This window comes from Camelus ferus, chromosome 23 (genome assembly GCF_009834535.1).
Source record: "Camelus ferus isolate YT-003-E chromosome 23, BCGSAC_Cfer_1.0, whole genome shotgun sequence".
NCBI classification, from domain to species: domain Eukaryota; kingdom Metazoa; phylum Chordata; class Mammalia; order Artiodactyla; family Camelidae; genus Camelus; species Camelus ferus.
The window spans coordinates 25,683,516-25,706,075 of NC_045718.1; the positions used below are offsets into that span (position 1 = coordinate 25,683,516).

The 22,560-nt window shown below is 37.2% G+C and overlaps 1 protein-coding gene and 1 long non-coding RNA gene across 2 annotated transcripts in view; one reads left to right on the top strand and one right to left on the bottom strand.

Annotated features, from left to right (window-relative positions):
• The window catches only part of WDR64 (WD repeat domain 64), a 60,346-nt gene that overhangs the window by 10,799 nt on the left and 26,987 nt on the right, over nt 1–22,560 (top strand). The window contains exons 7-15 of the mRNA XM_032466505.1: nt 649–863; nt 5,666–5,800; nt 6,593–6,672; nt 8,436–8,575; nt 11,521–11,647; nt 14,352–14,500; nt 17,152–17,275; nt 20,716–20,891; nt 21,657–21,833. Of these exons, the coding sequence (XP_032322396.1) occupies nt 649–863; nt 5,666–5,800; nt 6,593–6,672; nt 8,436–8,575; nt 11,521–11,647; nt 14,352–14,500; nt 17,152–17,275; nt 20,716–20,891; nt 21,657–21,833 (1,323 nt within the window). The remainder of the gene's footprint in view (nt 1–648; nt 864–5,665; nt 5,801–6,592; nt 6,673–8,435; nt 8,576–11,520; nt 11,648–14,351; nt 14,501–17,151; nt 17,276–20,715; nt 20,892–21,656; nt 21,834–22,560) is intronic.
• LOC116659246 overlaps nt 1–22,560 on the bottom strand; it is a 52,458-nt gene that overhangs the window by 2,891 nt on the left and 27,007 nt on the right. The window lies entirely within an intron of this gene.

A 22,560-nucleotide genomic window follows, 5' to 3' on the forward strand; every position in this document is an offset into this window, starting at 1 on the left:
GCACTCTACTGCTGAGCTACACCCTCCCCTGTTTTGTTTTTGAGAGAGAGAATGATTAGTTCCTTTCTTCTTTTATACCTTTCTCTGAATCCAAGTATTAGCTTTTTGATTATGCTCACGTTATCCAATTCTTTCTCTCCAGTCCAGCTTCATTTGGTAAGAAAATTACTAAAATCAAATGCCTAATTCTGGCAAAAAAAAAAAAAAATCCAATGGAGCAGATGTTAATGTTAATCCCTTCAGTAGCTGAGATGTTACTACTTAACCGATTTACAATATTTACTGAATGGATGGACCTGGAGAATGTTATTCTAAGTGAAGTAAGCTATAGGAGAAAGAAAAATACCACATGATATTACTCATATGTGGAATCTAAAAAGGAAAAAAAGGAACTTATTTGCAAAACAGAAACGGACTCATAGACATAGAAAACAAACTTACGGTTACCAGGGGGGAAGGGAGTGGGAAGGGATAAATTGGGAGTTCGAGATTTGCAGATACTGACTGGTATATATAAAATAGATAAACAGGTTTATACTGTATAGCACAGGAAATTATATTTGATATCTTGTAGAAGCTTATGGTTAATAAGTTATTAATTAAGGCTTACGGTTTCACAACTTATTAAAGGGAGCTTTCTGTTTCCAGGAAAACTATTTTGTCATAAAACCTATGGACCATTGCCTCCTCTGTGTGTGTGTAGTGTCTCTGCCTGGCCAGCTCTGCCGAGATGACATCCTCTTGGGGGATGATGGTGGTTTTGTGAACAAATTCACAGTAAATAGCAATGACTTTGGACTAAAACAGGCAAAATACAAAAAAAAATTACAAAGTCAGGTCTTAGATGCAAAGAACTTTAAAAGGTAAGAGTGTTACATGGATAGTCCAACTGTTTTTAATATAGACATTGTTCAAGTATTTATGTAGTGAAAATAATGTGCCAGACCCCATGGTAGAGATTTTAAATACAAAGCTGAAAAAGAAATGTTTCTTATCTCAAAGAACTTCCAATATAATAGGAAAGACAGACAATTGAAATTAGCAACTGAAATTCCTATTTTAAAGGCTATTAAAATCTATAGGTACTTGAATGAATTAAAGAGTTCAATGAAAAATTAAATCATGAAAAAATGTAAAAGATACATATGACTGTTTACTAGTACTTAAATATGGAAGATTTTAAACATGAAAACAATGGATATAGAATTCAGAGAAAAAGGTTGATAGATCTGACTATACCCAAACATCAAATGATAACATTTTAAAAGTAAATGACAAACTGGAATAAATATTTATTACAAATATGACAGACAGTGGGTTAATATTCTTTAATAAGTGTTAGAATTCAATTAAAAAACAATAATTCCTCAAGATAAAAATTGGCAAAGGCCATGAACAGATAGTTCACACACATGAACACACAGTACAAATAGTCAATAAACATTTCAAAATGATCATCAGGCAAAAATGCTAACAACAGTACAAAAACAGACATATGGACCAATGGGACAGAATAGAGAGCCCAGAAATGAACCCACAAACTTTTGGTCAACTAATCTTCGACAAAGGAGGCAAGAACATACAATGGAATAAAGACAGTCTCTTCAGCAAATGGTGTTGGTAAAACTGGACAGCAGCATGTAAATCAATGAAGCTAGAACACTCCCTTACATCATACACAAAAATAAACTCAAAGTGGATCAAAGACTTAAACATAAGACAAGATACAATAAACCTCCTAGAAGAAAATATAGGCAAAACATTATCTGACATACATCTCAAAAATGCTCTCCTAGGGCAGTGTACCCAAGCAATAGAAATAAAAGCAAGAATAAACAAATGGGACCTAATGAAACTTACAAGCTTCTGCACAGCAAAGGAAACCATATGTAATACAAAACGACAACCTACAGAATGGGAGAAAATTTTTGCAAATGAAACCAACAAAGGCTTGATATCCAGAATATATAAGCAGCTCAATCCAATCCAAAAATGGGCAAAAGACCTAAACAAACAATTCTCCAAGGAAGAAATACAAATGATCAATAGGCACATGAAAAAAATGCTCAATGTCACTAATTATCAGAGAAATGCAAATCAAAACTACAATGAGGTATCACCTCACACCAGTCAGAACGGCCATCATTCAAAAGTCCACAAACGACAAATGCTGGAGAGGCTGTGGAGAAAAGGGAACCCTCCTACACTGCTGGTGGGAATGTGGTTTGGTGCAGCCACTGTGGAAAACAGTATGGAGATTCCTCAAAAGACTAGGAATAGACTTACCATATGACCCAGGAATCCCGCTCCTGGGCATATATCCAGAAGGAAATCTACTTCAGGATGACACCTGCACCCCAATGTTCATAGCAGCACTATTTACAATAGTCAAGACATGGAAATAGCTTAAATGTCCATCAACAGATGACTGGATAAAGAAGATGTGGTATAGTTATACAGTGAAATACTATTCAGCCATAATAACCGACAACATAATGCCATTTGCAGCAACATGGATGTTCCTGGAGAATGTCATTCTAAGTGAAGTAAGCCAGAAAGAGAAAGAAAAATACCATATGAGATTGCTCATATGTGGAATCTAAAAAAAAAAAAAAAAACCAAAACATAAATAAAAAACAGAAACAGACTCATAGACATAGAATACAAACTTGTGGTTGCCAGGGGGTAGGGGGGTGGGAAGGGACAGACTGGGATTTCAAAATGTAGAATAGATAAACAAGATTATACTGTATAGCAGGGAAATATATATAAGATCTTGTGGTAGCTCACAGCAAAAAAAAAAATGTGACAATGAATATATATATGTTCATGTATAACTGAAAAATTGTGCTCTACACTGGAATTTGACACAACATTGTCAAATGACTATAACTCAATAAAAAAATGTTTTAAAAAATGCTAACAACAGTTACCTCCAACTGATGGGTGATTATCGGTGATTTCGATTGCCTGCATTATAATTGTAGTGTTTTTGAAGTTTTTTAGAGTAAGACATATTATTTTTATTAGCAGAAAAACAAATTTTGTACTAAATATAACATCTTTATTAATCAAAGAAATACAATGTAAAATCAGATACAATTCTCACCTATAAAATTAGAAAAGGTTAAAAATGGGTATAACACTGTGAGATAGGCATTCTCACATACTGCTGGTGGCGAAAGTGTGAGTTGAATCCCTTTCTGGAAAACAGTTTAGGCAACTGCATCAAGTGCCTTAATTTATAAACATTATAAACATTTATACATTGAGACGAGTGATCCCTGTGTATTTAAAAATATGATTACCAGTGTGGCCGACAAGAGAATGATTAATTTAAATAAGTAATCATTTAAATAATACAGATATTATGTAAATGTGTAATGTAAATTCTATAAATATATTTACATATTTTATAAATATGTCATACATATGTAATATATTTATATGTAAAATATATTTTTGTCAGAATCCTAAAAATATTTAAGATATCAAGGGCATTTAATAAAACAAAACATAGTATAACCATATTACAGAATGCCACACACCTCCATTAAACTGTTTTGAAAAACATTTAATAATATGGAAAATGTTCATTATATAATATTAAGTAAAAATATTTTTATTTTTCTATGTGTATTTGTATCCATTTTTATTTAAAAAATACATAGATGTCTGTATGTGTGTGTGTGTGTGTGTGTCTTTGTAGTTCTTCTTAGAAAAATACTAGGATGCAGGGTATAGCTCAAGCAGTAGAGTGCGTGCTTAGCATACACAAGGTCCTAGGTTCAATCCCTAGTACTTCCTCTAAAAATAAATAAGTAAACCTAATTACCTACCCCCACCAAAAAAAAAAAGATGACAAATATATTTTTAAAAGAGCTATAAATTATAAATAAATAAACAAACAAACAAACAAATAAATAGAATATAAAGTTTCCAAAATGTTAACAATGATTCTCTTTGAACTTCAGAGTGGTGATTTTTATTTTCTTCTTTATGTTTTTTTACTTTCTAAATTTTGTACAAAATTTTCCTTTTAGAATAAGAAAAAAACTTTAAATAACACACGATTATACTTTGTTACTAATATAACAAATATTTTATACCAGAGTTAAAATATGTAGTTAAAAGCTCATTATATCTGTTGCTACGACATTATATCTGAAGTACGACTAGCCCATTGCTGGAACCCTAAGAATGACAATAATTAAAGTATCTGGCTCCACTGTCTATCATTCGTATATAAGCAGTATTCCTTAGTTACACCAAAGTTCTAGACTCTGGTGGAGGACCTCCCCAATATGTGATGTGCTGCTCTACCTACTGTCAAGAACTTTATTCCAATTATGGTAGGCTCTTAGAATAGATGCTGAGACATGAATCTTCTCTTTACTGAGATATGTGTCACCTGTCAGAAAATTCCACGGCCTGTGTTCCATCTCTATTTCCATTAGACAGAAATGTTAGAAATGAGATTAGGGATCTGAGGAATTTGAGGAAGCTGAGTACAGTTAAATGAATGCTAATTCACATTGGTTCTTTTGTAGACGATTTAATCATGCAGCTGATCATTATGTACATGACTTAAATTCGAGACTGAAGTGTATGTATAGGCTGAGTGTTGAGGCATTTTCTTACACCAAGCGGTCCTCAGACCCAACAGCATGAAAAGTATTAAGGCTAAAGGGGTAATTAAATTCTGGAGCCATCAAAGTTTTCCTGCAGTTGATATCTACATCATTCATTCACTGACTGCATAGGGGTGGGGGTGATGTAGGTGGCAAGCACTGGTGTGCAAAACATTGTGGAAATTAAAGAAAGAAGTTGCCAGTATCCAGAGCTAAAATTGAACACAATCTGGCATGGAAAAATAAATCTCTCTCCCCACTCTGTTTAATCCAGTATTGTCAAACTTTCCTGCCTTGAGTTACGAATATGTCTATTTCCCAACTACACTCTAAGGAACTTGAGGATAAGAATTTTACCTTAATCAACTTTATGCCCCTGGTACCTGGGATATGATGGGTGCTCAATAAATACTTGTGAATAAGGAAACAAATATACTGTAAAATATGAGTAAATAAAATACCATGAAGATGGCTTCTTCCAGGTTAAGACAAGAAGAATTTTATGGCAGAAGTTTTGGACTCTGATGCTAAGCCTCTCCCTCAAGTGTGCTGTGTACTGATGAGCAAGCCTTTGACAAAGAATATGATGGCTGTCCTAGCCTCAGCTTCACTGGTGATCCGGGATTACAAACTTCTTAGTTCTTCAGTTTTGACTATTCATGGGAAATATGAAAATGAATTGACTCATATAAAATAAAAAATAACAAAACACAATCCTCCATTTGGATGATCAGAACTTTTTCAGTAGGGTAAGGATGATAGTGTCAATATTGGACTGGGATTCTTCTAGATTCTTCCTTTAATTCTGATTCTGTAGCTCAAAATCTGATGATAAACTTTTACTTCTTTCATTTAAACTATGCTGGATGATGAACTTACAGTTAAACAGTTGAAAGTGGTATAATGCATAGGACAGCTTTACCATAGCTCAGAGTTGTGATTTGGTTAAAGGGAAAATGAAATACCAAATAGAAACTCAACATGATGTGTTTGTGAGTCTAATATAAGCTCTCTTTCTTCCTTTGAATTCCCAGCGTTAAAAGGAAGCTACATAATGACTGGGTTATGAAAGTTAGATATATTCCAGCCCTAAATTGCTTTGGATCCTGCTCCTTAGACAGTACTCATTCACTAGTTTTGGAATCCTTGAAGAGACTTGAGGATAATTTGTAAGTACAATAGTTTATATATATAAACATTCTATGACTTTCAGGTATTTTCCAGTTGATAAACCCATGGCAGCCTTGGAGCTTTGAAACTGGTTTTTAGAAATATCAGGTGTTAAGTATCCCATTTGTTCGACGAGATTAATTAGATTTTCAGGAGGCAGCTGAAGTAACACAAATCTGAACATGATGTGTCCTGCTAGCAGCAATTTCTGTCATTTGTTGTGTGTTGCTGTGATCTATTAAAGTAAATCAATATAGGTGTACTTGCATATTCCAAATATAGTTCTTCCGTAAAACTTTATACATGAAAAATCATTCTTACAGGTTAATTGACTAGCCAGTAGCCTTGTGAGTATTTGTAACACAAAACCATTATGTTCCATGTATAATAAATACACAAAGAGGCTTATAGACAGCTGAGTTTAAATAGTATGTAATCTTATTTTCTATCTAGTTAAATATTTAATAGTTACATTGATATATACTAAGAGTTTACTAATGTATAGTAACTATAAAACAGCTGTTGTATTTTAGTTTTTCTCAACTGCAGGGTTGAGGACTGGATTTCTCTTTAAACAAAAACAATGCAAATGCTGTCTTAATATCATGTTATAGAGTAAGTAGATTCTGTGGGTCAGGGAGAATTTAACCATTTTACTTATAATATTTTCTGTGGATAAATGGATGTGTAACAACTTAGAAATAAGCCTCTTGAATATAATCTATCTATAAGTTGGAATTAGCTTTATAAAGAAAAACACACAAGCTTTACTTCTAATTTGTGTTTCCCAGGCCTGTCAGAGAGTTTTCCATGCCAAGAGGAGCAAACGCTTTTTGTTACTGTGTAAAAGCGAATGTGATTGTCACTGGAGGTAAGACAGTTCATGTTATACAGAGATTTTCTACTTTGCAAACAGTGCTGTCCCTAATTAACACAGTTAAAGAATTTTCATACAGTTATAGCATTTTACTGCTGGATAAACCTTTTAGAGAATTTAAAAATTTGTATAAATTTTTCCTTCACAATGCACACCAGACACAGTTTTTAGCTTAAGAGACCTGGACACTTCTCAGGTGGAAGTTGTCTATTCAATCCTCCTTCATGTAAAATACAAGTCATAGATTTTCTTCTGGGGACAGCCCGGTCTCATCCTCCAGGAGTGATAATGCCTATTTCAGCAGGGATCCTGGCCAACATTATCTAGGATGATTTGTGGGCCTGTGGCTTAGGGTTCTGAACATACCTGAGAAATGTGATACTTCTTGGCCACAGCCAGTGAAAAGCAAATGCAAGCAAGCTGCTGCATTATTGGAATTATTCAGTTTGAATCATATAACTGATAACCAGTTTCAATAAGTATAAAATGACACTGTTTTAATTTAATTTATATGATAGCCAATGCTGTGGAGCATTTTCTCCTATGTAAGCTAATTGTATCTCCTGTGAATTGTTTGACTATATCTTTTACCCATGATTTATTATAATTCTGATATTAAAAATTAAAATTTAATAAAAAGTTTATTTTCATATATGTTTATATATACATCCAATTTTATCATAAAACTGCCAGCTGTTCACCAACCTATATTATCTCTTTTTTTAAATCTTATTTTTAATTGAAATGCAATCGACTTACAATGTTAATTTGAGGTATACAGCAAAGCAACCAAACCTATATTATCTCTTACTTGATATACACCTAGACTACATTCCCTAGACTCTCTGTACATTCAACATAGCACACTGTAATTTCTTGATAAAAGTACGTTTTAGAACAGTGATCTTTGTATTTGGGCAACATTTATAATATATTTTTACATGTGTATCAAAGATAAAAATTAGTGATAGTGATTCTTTCTTTGTTGGAAAAAAGCATTTCCTGAAAATATTTCCAAGTGTTTAAATATAAATGGAAAAATGTTAATTCTCAACTCTGAAAATAGAGTCTGTAAGAGAGAAAAATAAGCTAACAGTGACAATCTATAGGGAGTGGAACTAGAATTTTATAGGGGAAAAGAATACATTTTTACAGTAAATATATCCTTCCATATTGTTTAAATCCTTTACTATGTACCCATATGATTGTAACAATTAAGAAAATAGTATCTATGCCATGATAGTAACTCCACAGAAATTTTGTGTGCTCATGGGTATGTGCTAGAAGGAAAGAAGGAAAAATGAAAAGAGTTGATTTGTTATAATGGTAAAAATTATGTGCAACTTTCCACTTCCTTTGATTCCCTTTATTCTTACAATGTTTGCATAATTTAAGAATGTGAAAACAAAGGAACAGCTGCCTTCAGTATCTGGGAAGTAAATGAAGTATAAATAATACATTAATGCCTGAATGAGTAGGGAAGTGTTAAGTCAAGAAAAAGACTCATAAAATATTTATGAAATTCACATTTAAGTGTGCAAATACAACTATTACAAAACAGCCTTGACAAGAAGATGCAGATCCAAAACAAGGCTAGACTCGTAGCCAGTCCATCGGGGATGGCATCCTGGAAGAAACAGGCTGTGATTTGATACTAGAAGGAAGATAAGGATATGATTAAGGGTGAGAGAGACTCTCTAAACTTTGACCACCTGTATCCCTGAGAATGTAAGTAGTCTCCTACATCCTTCTTTCAGGAGACGATAAAGTGCTCCGGCTGTGGCATCCCAGCATCAGCACCAAGCCAGTGGGGAAACTTGTGGGGCACACGTTCAGCATCACCGACATCGTAACAAATGAGAAGGACCAACATGTAATCAGCCTTTCTTCCGCAAAGGTAACAAAAAGAGAACAACAAAAATGAAAAAGAGCAATTCCTTCCCTTAAAGTCAACTATTGGAAAATCTAGAATACATACAATTTTTGACTGAAATAGCTGATAGTCACTGAGAAAAATATTGTCAATGTGGAAAGGGCAATGATCTCACTGTTCTGTTTCTATTGATCTCAGCATGAGAAAGAACATGTTTAAAGACAAGAGTAAAAGTAATGAGTGAAAAATACAGCATTGGGAAGAGAGCCATTATCCTCAATAGAAAAACACAAGCTGGCCCTCCTGTCATCATTAAAGACAAAAAATAGGGATTTCTGTTATCATTGCTCTTACTATACTGTATTTTAAATGTTCTAACCAATGTAATAAAACAAGGAAAAATGATTCATGAATATTAGAAATGAGGTGACTGCATTATTATATTTGCAAATAATGTGATTACTGGAAAAATTTAATAAAATCAGCTTACAATTTTTAGAGCAGAGAAATTCATTAAGGTGGCTGAAATCTGAGCTGTAAATCAACTATATTTCAATAAAAAATAAAAATACCTAAAAAAAATCCTTCTACCTAACTCCTGCGTTCCCAATTTGTTAAAAATATCATCTTTATTCTTAACTGCTACTAGAAGGTGAATTTTTTTTTTGTAATTTCAGTTTTATATGCCTATATGTAATATTTAATTGATGGTTAATAAATATCCAGTTCTGCCCCTCCAAGTCTTCCTTAGTGGAAGCTACTTGTCCTCTCGGGTGTTCTCTCTACATCACCTTGGTCTCTTTCTGAAATGTTCTGCTCTTCCTAAACCCCTTTAGGGCTGACCTGGCTCCACTTTTCTTCTCCAGAGCTTTGAAGTACTAATACAACGACAGGAACCCTGCCAGCCCCTGGGGGATGAGGGAGAAAAGGACTGGAATCAGTGCAGCCAAGTGAATAGCACTACTCCTTTTACCTCCAAAGTAACTAATGTATTGTGACCACCCAAGAATAAAGTAAATGAATTATGTTTTCTGAAGCTATTCCCTTTATTAATTATCCATTCAATTTTTTAAGAAGTACTGAGTGTTTATGCAGTGCTGCACCACTCTAAATTCCTATTGGACCAAGACAGGGAATACGCAAGCAAACAGACCAAAAACCAACTAACCAACCAAACTGAAGAGAATACATAAGACACTGGAGAAACAGAATCAAATAAGACATGGTTATTCACTCAAGCAAGTTACAGTTTCGTAGAAAAGGCCACTGAATTAGTCATCATATAATTGCTAGTTGCCATTAAGACAGGCAAGTACTATGGGCATCAGAGGAAGAACACCTAGGTTGAATGGGTGACCAATGGAAGTTGTCCAGAGGAGATGAATCTTTGATGAGTTTGTATTAAATTTTGAACAAGTACCATGTTTTCATACCATTAGTACATATGTAAGTGGCCCTAAATGGTATATAGTTTTATTTTTGCATGTTTCTTTTTTTTTAAACTGAAGTACCATCAGTTACAATATGTCAATTTCTGGTGTACAGCATAATGTCCCAGTCATGCATGTACATACATATATTCATTTTCATATTCTTTTCATTACAGGTTATTAAAGATATTAAACATAGTTCCCTGTGCTATACAGCTGGAACTTTTAAAAAATCTATTTTTATATATAGTGGCTAACATTTGTAAATCTCAAACTCCCAAATTTATCCCTTCCCCCCCGCTTTTCTCAGTAACCATAAGATTGTTTACTATGTGTGCAAGACTGTTTCTGTTTTGCAGATGAGTTCATAGTGTCCTTTTTATCCATTTTCAAATTTTTGCATGTTTCAATGTTCTCTATGAATATAGTGAATGAATATTACTGAGATTTCCTTTTTCTCCCCTCAGTATTTTGAGATTTCTCTATGTTCTTACATATAACTCTAGTTTATTATTTTAACTGCTGCATGGTATTCTGTTGCATATACGTTATGTGCTTATTCAGCTTGGCCACTGAGGATTTGAGTTGTTTCTATCCTTTGTGAATTTGTGACTATCGCTTTGATTGAACAGAGGTTTTTAATTTTTATTTAGTTAAATTTATCAGCTTGTTATGGCTCATGCTTTTTGTGCTAAGAAATCCTTTTCAACTCTTAAGTTCATAAAGGTACCCTCCTTTAAATTTTTATTTGCCTTAACACCTTTATTATTCTATGATTCTTGTTTAGTAAACCACACATAATTCAGATGTTCAATTTGGTGGATTTTGATAGATGTATACATCAATGAAATCACCACCACAATCAAGATAGCTAACATTTCCTAAGTTTTTCTTAACATTATAGTTTCTTTTTAACATTTAGGGGCTTGTATCTCCGCGTGTGTGCGTGCGCGTTTGTGCATGTGTGTGGTCTGCATGCTCACTCCTGCACATCTTTAACCATCCATCCTCCACATGGCCCCTGGGCCCCAGTCTACAAATAAGCCTAGACCCTGAGCCAGAGGTTGCCTTGGTTTAGTTCCTGGTCAAAAGGCAGTGTCCTCCCCTTTCACTGATCCTACAGCTTTCTGTAAACTGTGCCTCCAGATGAAAACAGAGCACAACCTACTGCTTCTCAGTCCCTGCTTGGGCTCTGCCATGGAGCAGTGAGTGTGCTTTTGGTCCTGTCTGCCCTGCAGGAGCTGTTCTCCTGCTGCCACTGTCTGTTCCAGTGCCCAGGCTCTGGGTGGAGCCCACTCATTGCTCTGTATGCCTCTCTTATTTGGATCTATAGAGTTCATACACTTTGCTTTGAAGCCTTGCTATTTCTTTTTGCTTTCTATTTTTATATTTTCTCTACTATTTCTCTCATCATATAAATCATACTTTGCTGCAAGTTTTTAAGAGCATATTTCAGATTCTGAAAATGCTTCACTTAAATAGCTTTGAGTAGGGAAAGTAAAGTGGAAAAGCGGTGACCCATGATCTTTATTCCTCCAGGTTTTCAGGGTGTGGGATATACAGACTCTTTCACTATTACAAGTCTTCCATGACAGCCAGGGAGGACCCGGAGACATGCAGATTTACTCTATGGTATTTGATGCCAATCACGGCATGCTTATTACAGGTAAGTGCACCCAGTTAATGGCAAACAAACCTCAGAGCTTGATTTTTAACCTTTTTTAAATTAGCACTTGATCGCTGACTATAAGAAAAACAAAACCAGACAGGGAATTTATAAACCGTGATTTCTCACAGTAGACAACTGAATTCAATTCTGTCCCTTCCTGTTTTTTTATGGCTTGGTGGATGAGGTCTTGAACCTAGGATTCAGGGTGGCGGGGTTAAGCAGAGAAGTGGGATGTAAATGGCTGCCACATTTAGGCAAATCCACTTCTACGGTGACTGTCGGGGGCAGCAGTAGGACCCGTCTTGGAGCGGCTGCACCAGCGTGAGGCGTCAGTGCCCCTTTTCTTGAGAGACGCAATGTGGCCCCATGCACTCTGGTTCAGAGACAGTTACTCAGTGAGGAGGGTGCTGACCCTCCCACCTGCCTTTTGTTCTAGACAAAGAACAGTGCAGAGAGAGGATAGAGCCCTGAATGACAGACCTCCCCTCATACTGATGCCAACAATTTGTTGCCCCCTTCTCCTGCTGCCTCTTAGGAACATGTGTTTACTAAAGAGACCAAAGACCTTGCTCGGCATCTGGTTGAACCCTTAGAAGGAGCTTTAGAAGAAATGAATGGTATTAATAGTACTTCTTCCTTCTGGAACAACAACCCAGAAGGCATTTACTAAGCATTTTCCCGCTGACCACCTACCTGCTCTGAATTCCTGTGGGGTTAATTAGGGCAGAGAAGTGGTTGGTGCTACCTCTGTTGGTGTAGCATATAACCATTTTTAACATTTGGGTTTTTTTCCGGATTAGAAGCACTTGATGCTTGATAGATAATTTTCCATCTTGTAAAACAGAACTTAATTCTAGTTGTAAGCTCCCCTCCTCTACACTACCTCCTCCAAAAATAACATAATAATGACTACAAGTGAATTTTCTCTCAGTGCCCCAACTTGCATGTTTGATTGCTGGGCTCAGCATTTCCACATCATTTATCATCAGGGTAGCTAAAAACTCAAGCATCAAGACCGTAAACAAAAACAAAACCCACAAAAAAACCATAAAATCAAAATTTCTTCCCAATTTTATGTAATTCTGATGGTACTCTACTTACAGAAATATACAATTCTGTGTCTTGCTGAGTCATCACTAAAATTGCATACACTGACTGCAACCATCAACGTGACACCAGAATTGCATGAAGCTTAGCTCTCAGATTTTAATTTGTGCTTTCAAATGAAGCAGCCATTGTCATCTTCTAAATGACAGCAACACCACATTGTAGGATGTGCCATCGTTACTGTCACCACCGTTGCCGTCGCTACTCTATTCAGACAACTACCATTTGACTAGTTCTTTCACGAAGTGCTTTTATGGATTTTATTTCATTTGATCTGCACAACTACCACCTGAAGTAGGCATTATTCTTTATCCTATTTTATAAAGGACAAAACTGACTATTAAGTAGTTCAGCTGACTAGTAGGACATTGGGTTAAAACATAGAGCTGGGATTCAGTCCCAAAGCTTCTGAGCCCTGAATCCGTCCTACTTCTCTGTACTGCAGTGCTTCCGTAGTAGTAGGGCAACTAGCCAGACATGCAGAGGATTGCCAGCTGTTCATAAGTATATCCCGCTTTGGTGTCAGTCTGGATAAAGTCAGTCACAATCAGCACAATGTTAAAGGACCTACAAAGAAGCTCAAAGTGTTACTTGATTTCCTGGTCACCACCTCCATCCTGAGGTATTTGAATTGAGAAATATTTCCAGAAGGGCCACCTCTGTTCTTTACATATGAATAGAATTTACCTTAAAATTCAAACACTTTAGTTAAGAGTTTAGTAACTTTCACTGAAACTTTCGCTACAATTGAGATCTCTTTGGAGGGACCTGAGGAAACCAATACAAAGGGTCAGCCTTTGGTAGCTTAATATCCACATCAATAAATTAGGGAAGAAGTTTCACTTTTGTTTGAACTGCGGAAAGATTTGAGGTTCTTACTTATAGTTCTAGACATTACACTAGAATACATAGTTGCTTTTGAGAGTTAAATCATACTTGAAGTTTATAAGATTACTGTACAACCAAACCAAACACCCCTTTAAAAATGCAAGTAGGGAATACCTGCTCCCCAGCTAATTCACCATGAATGATTTAGGAATCACGCTTACTTAACATTGATGTTGCAAGCACTGGCTTGCAAATCTTTTTGTTCATTACATTTGATAAAACCATGTTTACAAAGTGCTTTATCATTCACTGGTTGACAGAGCTTTCCAACAATATATCTCAATCACTAAACGGAAGCTTTCCTTCAGCAGAAAGCTGACCATTACCATTATTATTCTACACTAGATGAAGAGGCATGCGGTAGACACTGTAAAGAAGGAAAAAAGTAAACCATAAAAAAAAACAGGAAAATAGGGGCCACTGAAAAGATATCAAGGAAGTCCAAATGTCCTACACTTGAAAATTAATGAAGCCCAAAATGAATACTTTTCTCTGGCCAAATCATATTTGTTTCATTTGTCAAAAATGCTTTTTGATTAAATCAATATGTTTTCACCTCATTAGATTTCCTAGGCACTAATAATCCCACTGATACTAATAATCTCACTGACCAACTGTTTCCAAACACAACTGGTTGAATAAAATCCTTTGTGATTCAGATCTCCTAATATCGAGGATGTCTGAGAGATTCTTCTTTCTGTTCCAGGATCTAGTGTTATGGACATGTATCCTTTAACTAGGATGATACAAGATACAAAACAGGTTCCTCACACTCATGAATGGGAAATCAATGTCATGCTTTACAACAGATATTTTCACCAAGTACTTACTATCTGCTCTGAATCCATAATTAAGGTGGGTACCTATTGACTCTTCAGGAAGAAAAAGAGAAAGCAGAATTTTCTCTTCTTATAGGTGAGTTTTTGAGTGATTAAATAAAGGCAGTGGCACATGTCATGGGGTCCGGCCGGCCGGTGCATGGGCGGTAAAAGAATTTACCAAAGGCAAAGGGTGAAAATAGAGAAGGAGTTTATTAGGGATGCTGTCACAGACAACAGCGGACCACACAGACGAGAGGTGCCTGTGTGTGTCCCGAGGGCCGGTTGCTGAGGTCTTTTATTAGGGAGGGTTATGTCAGGCACCGAGGGGTCACAAGGTGCAGTGGTCAGCTCGTGTACAAGTCTCTGATTGGTCAATGTTGAGATAGTAGGGAAGGGAGGGGGTCTTGAGAGGGTAGGGCTACATGACTCTGGTCGGGGCTGTGACCAGTTCTGATGGTCTGGCGTCCAGGTATTGTATAGACGATCATTATCTCAGCTAAGGGAGGTATGTCTTAGGAAAGGAATGTTGTCTGTGTTTTCTGGTCTATGTCTTCACAGCATGAGTGATTTGGGGGCAGGCAGACATCCTGTGACTGGAGCCCCTCTGGCTCTCTGTGAGGCCTCTTACTTGTCCTGGAACCCCACAGCACATATGATCAGAGCTACATCAGAGCTATTTTTAGCTTTCATGAACATGTGAAAAATATGCATTTTAAGCCAGCTCAGACTGCTTGCTTTTAAGCTACATGCTCAATTGAAAAAATAAAGCTAGTTCTTCCTGTGAAAGTAGGAATTTTAAAGGAATACATAAAGGAGAAAAAACTAGTGTATATGTGTGTGTGTATGTATACATATAAATATATATATATATATATATATACGTAAAATGTTTAAACTGAGCTATGGGAAAGAGAGAACGTTAAGAAGGAAGGGAAAGAAATGCACAGACATTTACTATAACCCCTGTAAGCACAGGATATGTGCCAAGTACCTTAAATTCATGATCTTGTTTAATCCTCAAGCTAGTTCTCTGTGGACAGATACAAAGTTCCATGCTCCAGTGCATATAACTAGTGAGCATCATGGCTGGGATATGAACCCAGGCTTCTCTGTGGTGAATACCCACATCCTTTCCTCTGTAGTCCTCTGGCCCTGTCATTACTGTGTTCCCTAGAGGCCAGGGTACTTGACCATTGTAACCAGACCTGTAATTACGATCACTGAAGTCATCTAGCAGTGATGGCTGGAGGTATTTGCTTGAAGTGTTTATCCTTTTATTTCATGCATGCTCTCCAGAAGGAGACATACGGAGCAGTGGAAAACACTCCCTGGGGAAGCCTTCAAATCTCCTCTCGATCTTTGACCTTCTGTGCTCGTCTGGTGGAGATTTTCTTAGGCCAAAATCTCCCAAGTTCATTTAGGTGTCACTTATTTCTGATAATGTCTACAGAGTAAGTAGAGGGAAACAGAAACAAAAACCTGTCTGTTTTCATAAAATCCTGACCTCTTAAGCGGAAAGCTGTCTTTCCTGCAAGAGAAGGGGAAGGGGAGACAACTAAGTGAGTTTTCATACCAGATTTGTTGGAGAAGCATCATACTTTGGGCCAGGGAACAGGTAGCCTCTGAGACCCCTTCGTGCAGTGGCCCTCATTCCTTTCTCCCTGCAGGACCTCGTCTCTATCAGGGGCACACGGTGGTTAAGAACACGGGCTTTAGGGCCAGACGGACTTCACTCAGATCCTGGCTCTGCCACTGCTGAGTCAGTGGCCCTTTGTTACCTGGCCTTCAGACTATTTACTACATCAGCTACATCTTCTCTCACTCTCCCTCTTTCCCTCCAGCTGCAACAACTGACTTTCAGTTCTTTGGAGAAACAGTGCACCTCCCCACCTCCGGCCCTTGGTTTATGCTGCCCTTGTCTCCAGACACCGTGAGTGCAATCACTCTGCGTTGCCAGTTCAGTTTTCTTAACTTGCTGGCATTCCAATATACACTCGATGTTCGCAGATCCGTAAAGAGGGAAAGATTCAGACCAAAAGACTGCGGCTCTAAAACTTCTACTCCGTTTTGAAAGAGACAATGATGAGACTTAACATGCTTTCAGACTTTCTGATTGCACCCAGCCTAATTACACAGAGAGCCTACTCTGAAGTCTCGGCCTCCCACACCCTCCCTTCCTTTTTCTCTCTCTTAAGAGCTGAGCCCTTGTCCCTAATCAGAACACTCATTGGAAAAGTCAGTGAGCTCTTTCCTCAGGGTTTTCTCAGATTTCCTGCTGTTAACCCAGATTTTGTCCTGTGGTCCCTAGCTCATTTGGATGAATGTCAACAGAGAATAAATTCAGTTTGATTTCTTTCTCTGCTGAACTTTTAACTGGTACATTTCTATCTTGCTGCTAAGCTTCATGCTGACAGTAGCAACTGACTACTTCCTCGGCAGCCAGGGGCTGCCTGGAATAGTCACTGCTTGTCTCAGCCCACCTACATACGTTACAGACACCCTCCAGCCTATTAGACAGTACTGCATCTTTTAGCCCTTTCTTTGATCAAGCCAACCTTCATGGCAGAATGTTGGGAAAGGTGTTAGATGTGCATTGCACCAATTTTGAGGCTATTTTGAGTACTGTAAAATTGATGCAAATCGAAGGGCTTCTGGATCATTTGATTGTTTTGTTCTTTCCTGTAGGTATGGGAACTCGAGACTGGCCTCCAAATATATCAGATTTCAGACCCGCATGGCTTCAATGTTGAACTGACTTCTGCCGCTGTCGATGAAAGTGGATTTCTTTTTGCCACAGGAGCATATAATGGTCAGACTAATATCCAGAACATGGCCTCTCTACTTTAGTGTCCTGAGAATTTGTTCTAGGATCTCATCTCACTTGTTTGGGTTGGAGGGCAAGTGTGAATCAGGCTGGAATCTGTAAGCATGCCAGGGAGAGTGCTGTGCCTGCCTGAACAGTGCTGGGCTCTTCTCTAACAGGCGTTAAGGCCTTGATACCGATGTTCAAAATAACCAATACCTTTCGTTACACTTATCTAGTTGCTTTTCAGTCTGCAAAGCCTTTCACATGTACCATCTCAGTCCATCTTGACTGGGACTTACCTGTGTTGCACTGACTCATTCTGTCCTTCTACTTTTGGATACCATCAGCGAAGAGACAGAAATTCAGTTTAGCGCTTGCTGGTAATATTTTTACTGACAATACGGGACCAGACAAAATATCCTTCCAACTTTGCTATATCACATCTAGAAGTCTATACTGGACTGGTTTATTCATCCAGCTCCTTAAGGGCATGTGTCATGTCACACTTGAGAGGATGTCATGCTCCAGTTGTCCTGTGTCATTTGCTGCCCCTCATGCTGTGAGGCACTGCATAGAACCTGCTGGAACCAGAGAGCTACAACCTGCCTCTCCTTTCACCTGCCTTATTCTGAATTCCCCTGAAAGAACTGCTTTATCTAGACAAGATGACCATCTACATAGCTACTGGAATATATTTACTGTAGGGATATATTTCCTAAATTAATACTTGCTTGTAAACCAATTGATGGATTGAATGAGTATTCTGATGTGAAAGTCTGAGTTTAAGTGTGAGCAGATAACAATACACATGAAATAAAATCATGAATGCTGAATCGATGGGGTGTGAGTAAATGCAACTGCTCTTCATCTGGAACAATTCTTAAGCAGTCCTACTGCTCTATAGGCATATCTTGCATACATATGAAAGTTAGGAGCTCTGACCAATGCAGGTAACCATTGTCCACCATAACCATGCTGGAATGTTGATTGGAATTGTATTAGATCTGTGGATTATTCTGAAGAAACTTGAAATTTTTACATTTTTGAATGTTCCTGTTCACGAAAGTATTATGTTTCTGTATTTAGTTCTATTGTAATACCTTACTATACATTTTGCAATTTTCTACATAAGGATGTTCCATGTTTTTGTTAGATTAAAAAAGAAAGAAAGAAAGATTCATTGCAAAAAGCTAATGAAAAGTTAAAGACACAAGAGGTACCTAAAATAACAGACTATAAGACTGAAAAAAGAAAGAAGAAACTCATATAGATGACTGAGATAGTGTTATTTTTCATACAAGCAAGTCATATTTCACTGTTAGGTCTAGAGTCTAGAATTCTTTCAAATGTTGACCGTTTTGTCTTCCTCAGAGGTACATATGTTAATTGACAAAGACTCTGGGTCTAGGACACCCTGAAAAGTAGGATTCTCTGACTCCCAGAGAAGCCCTAGCCACAAGCCAGCAGCACTCTCCCATTCTCACCAACCCACTGCCTGGGAAGAACTGAGCGGTACCCGCCCTGCTCTCTACCCCACTAAATCTTACTGCCAAAGTCCTAAGGTAGCAGGAAATCTGAGCCATGAGCCTGTGGTCCACCTACCTGGGAAAGAGTGAGAGCAGGACCACTTCCTTTGTTTTTATGACTTCCTAAAAGACCATAAAGTCCTCGAGGGCAGGAACTATGCCTGCTCACTTTTCATCCCCTGCTCCTACCACCGTGCTAGGTGTATAGGAAGAAATTAATGTTTAAAGATGTTGTTAGTGAAAAAACAAGCAAATGATGGGGTTGTGAGAACTGCTGATGGAGGGAACCTGGCATAAGGGAAGGAAAACACCCTGGATGTCCAGCAGGATTACAGCTGGAAGACAAGCAGCAGGGGGAGGGGGAGGGGTTAGGGATAAGGGAGGGGAGGAAAAGTGCTGTGAGAAGCAGACCACCAGTTTCTAAACCTGGGTCACTATAAGAACCCATGTTGGAAGATAATTCTCTACATTGAGTAATGACTTAGAAATAGGCATTCAGCATGTACACTATCATCCCACCTGGCCCATGCATCAGGATCTCCTAAATGAACAAAGTTAACTATAAAGAAACTTTGTTATGATTGGTGCTGCCATTATGGAAAACATTGTGGAGATTCCACAAAAAACTAAAAATAGACTTACCCTATGGTCCAGCAATCCCACTCCTGGTCATATATCTGGAGGAAACTCAAGTTTGGAAAGATACATGCACCCCAGTGTTCACAGCAGCACTATTTACAATAGCCAAGACATGGGAGCAAGCTAAATGTCCATTGACAGATGACCAGATATAGAAGATGTGGTATATTTATACAATGGAATACTACTCAGCCATAAAAAAGAATAAAATAATGTCATTTGCAGCAACATGGATGGACCTGGAGATTGCCGTAAGTGAAGTAAGCCAGAAAGAGAAAGAAAAATACCATATAATATCACTCATATGTGGAATGTAAAAAAAGAAAAAAGAAGACACTAATGAACTTACCTACAAAACAAAAACAGACTCGCAGACATAGTAAACAATCTTATGGTTACCAGAGGGGAAAGTGGGTGGGAAAGGATAAATCTGGGAGTTTGAGAATTGCAAATATTAAGTATATATAAAAATAGGTTAAAAAACACAAAATTCTTCTGTATAACACAGAGTACTATATTCAATATCTTGTAATAACCTTTAATGAAAAAGAATATGAAACAATATGTGTATGTATATGTGTGACCAGGACATTATGCTGTACACTAGCAATTGACACATTGTAACTGACTATACTTAAATTTTTTAAAAAGTATGATTTTAAATGTAAGAACACTTGACACCCTTTTTGCATTTTTCTTATGGAACCAACAAAACAACTCAAAACTTGATTGTTTCCTACCTACTGGAATTACTTTAAACCTTTTGTTACGCAGTAAAAGCTACTTCTGAAACATGTTAGCACCTTAGGAAATGACACCATTGGAACGATATTTTACTATTAGTAATAATTGTGGCATGATTTAGATAGATAGGTAGATAGATAGATAGATAGATAGATAGGTAGGCAGACAGACAGACATTGGAGAGTATCTTATCAAACTGGAAAGTATTGGGAGAATAAAGACAGAAAGGATCCGCTTAAGAGAGAAAGCTTAGATAGGAGAGTCTGAGATTTTCATAAAAAACTGTCACAATTTTCAAGAAAATGCATGGTCCTGATTATTTTCCATCAGCCTGTGACAAATGAAGGCATAAAGAAATACATTTTGTACACAGCAAGGCTAGAGAGACTCACATGTCAGTCTCAGTAGGAAACAAACAGGATAAATTGTTGCAGAAAGCTCTCAATTAGATCAGGGTTTTTTTCCTGAGATAAAAGCCAGGCTTTCTATAAATTTCTATAAACTCTATAAAGAGTCTTTTCTCTGTGTGCTCAGGAACAGTTAAAATCTGGGATTTTGGCAGTGGGCAAGAGAAGAAAGTGTTGCCAGAAAGGAAAGACTGGAAGGAGGAGGAGCACTGGTTGCAACGCCTGATTTTCCTGAAAGCTCAGGAAAAACACCAGTACTTGCTCCTCTCTTTGGAGCGCAGCGGGAAGATCAAAATGATCCAGGTTTGCAATCCATTTTTATGTGCTCTGTTTGCTCTTCTTGGGAATACCAAGTCATTGGATAACCCCCATTTAACTTCTCTCTTGCCAGCAAACTGAGTATAGTATTTCCCCATCAGCCTTCCTAGATTGCTCCTAATTAACCTTGCCCAGGTCCAAGCAAAGAGCAAAACGGAATAGCTGCTCAACCATAGCATCCTGCCCATCCAGCCTTTATTTGCTGAAGGGATTAGTCGGGATCTGTGGAAGTGGTATCAAAAAGATTAAATTCACATACAGCTGCCACCTCTGACATGGTTTATATCCACATTTGGAGATAATTCACTGGCAGAGTTGCTTCCCAGCAGACTCTGGGAAAGGGTTCCTCTCTGAAGCTTAATAACTCATAATGCATTCTGGGATGCTCAAGTCACTTTTACAGTTTGTCACCAAAATTGCTTTGTTTACTTTAAGATTAACAATGCAATATGCTCAGGGCTGTTTTGGGATGATTGAGGTAGACTAATTTATTTTTCCTGTGAGTCTATTACCACCCAAGAATGCTAATGCCTTCTTCATGACTGAAACCATATTTAGGTGTCTAGTTACCTCGAAAGAGTGAAAAAGAAAGAGGAATTATATTGGAAGGGGATAGACGGGGCTTAAGAGTTGATAAAGCTGAATGGTGGGTATGTCACTGTATGTTCTATTTTTCTCTATATCTTTAAAATAGCTCAAAATAAAATAATTAATTGAATTTTTCATGTACTCACTGGACTTCTATTCAAGGGTAAGGAAGACGATATTTACCTGGCAGTGATATGGGAGCTGCCTGACGTTGTGCATGTCCTGCAAAACGGGAACCGTATTGTGCATCTGAGGACATCCAATAAAAATAGGAGCATGGTTATTCCCATCCCAGATGTGGAGTTGATAATTGAGAAAAACTTTTCTCAACATGCTAATGTAAGTTTTATTTCCTGAATTTTTTTCCTTTTTATTATGGAAAATAATAAACATATACAAAAGTAGAAAAAACAATACAATGAACTTCTATGTACTATCACCCAGCTTCAAAAATGCTCTATGCATGGCCAAATTTATTTCTCATTATTCCTACTACTTCCCACAACCACTGTCAATGGCTCAATTATTTTGAAGCGAATCCCAGACACTGTGTCACTTCATCCCTAAATATTTCAGTGTGGATCTCTAAATGATAATGACTCAAAAAATAAAAATGTGCTATTACTTTCTCAAATCTTTTCTAAAATATAATTTACAAGAAGTCCTTAATATAATCATCTCACACTCTTCAAATTGTCCAGATTTTCTCATACATTTATTTTCAGTTTATTTCAACCAGAATCCAGTCAAGCAATTTGTTACCCCTAGTTGATACATCTCTTCAATCTCTTTTAATCTATGATTATCTTTCCATTTCTCTCTTGTTTTTTTCCCTTGCAATTTATTTCTTGAAGATACTGGTACTGTAGTTTCTCATTTTCTGATTGCACCTTCAGGGTGCATTTAACTTCTTTACTTCCTTTAATCTGGTAGTTATATCAGGTGCATGAAGCTTTGACTGAAAAAAATAAGACTATAGGACATGGAGGTCACTATAGTGCCGTGTACTTCCATCAAAATTTACATAATGACTAGTTCTCTTTTTTTGGATGTCAGCAGCAGTTGA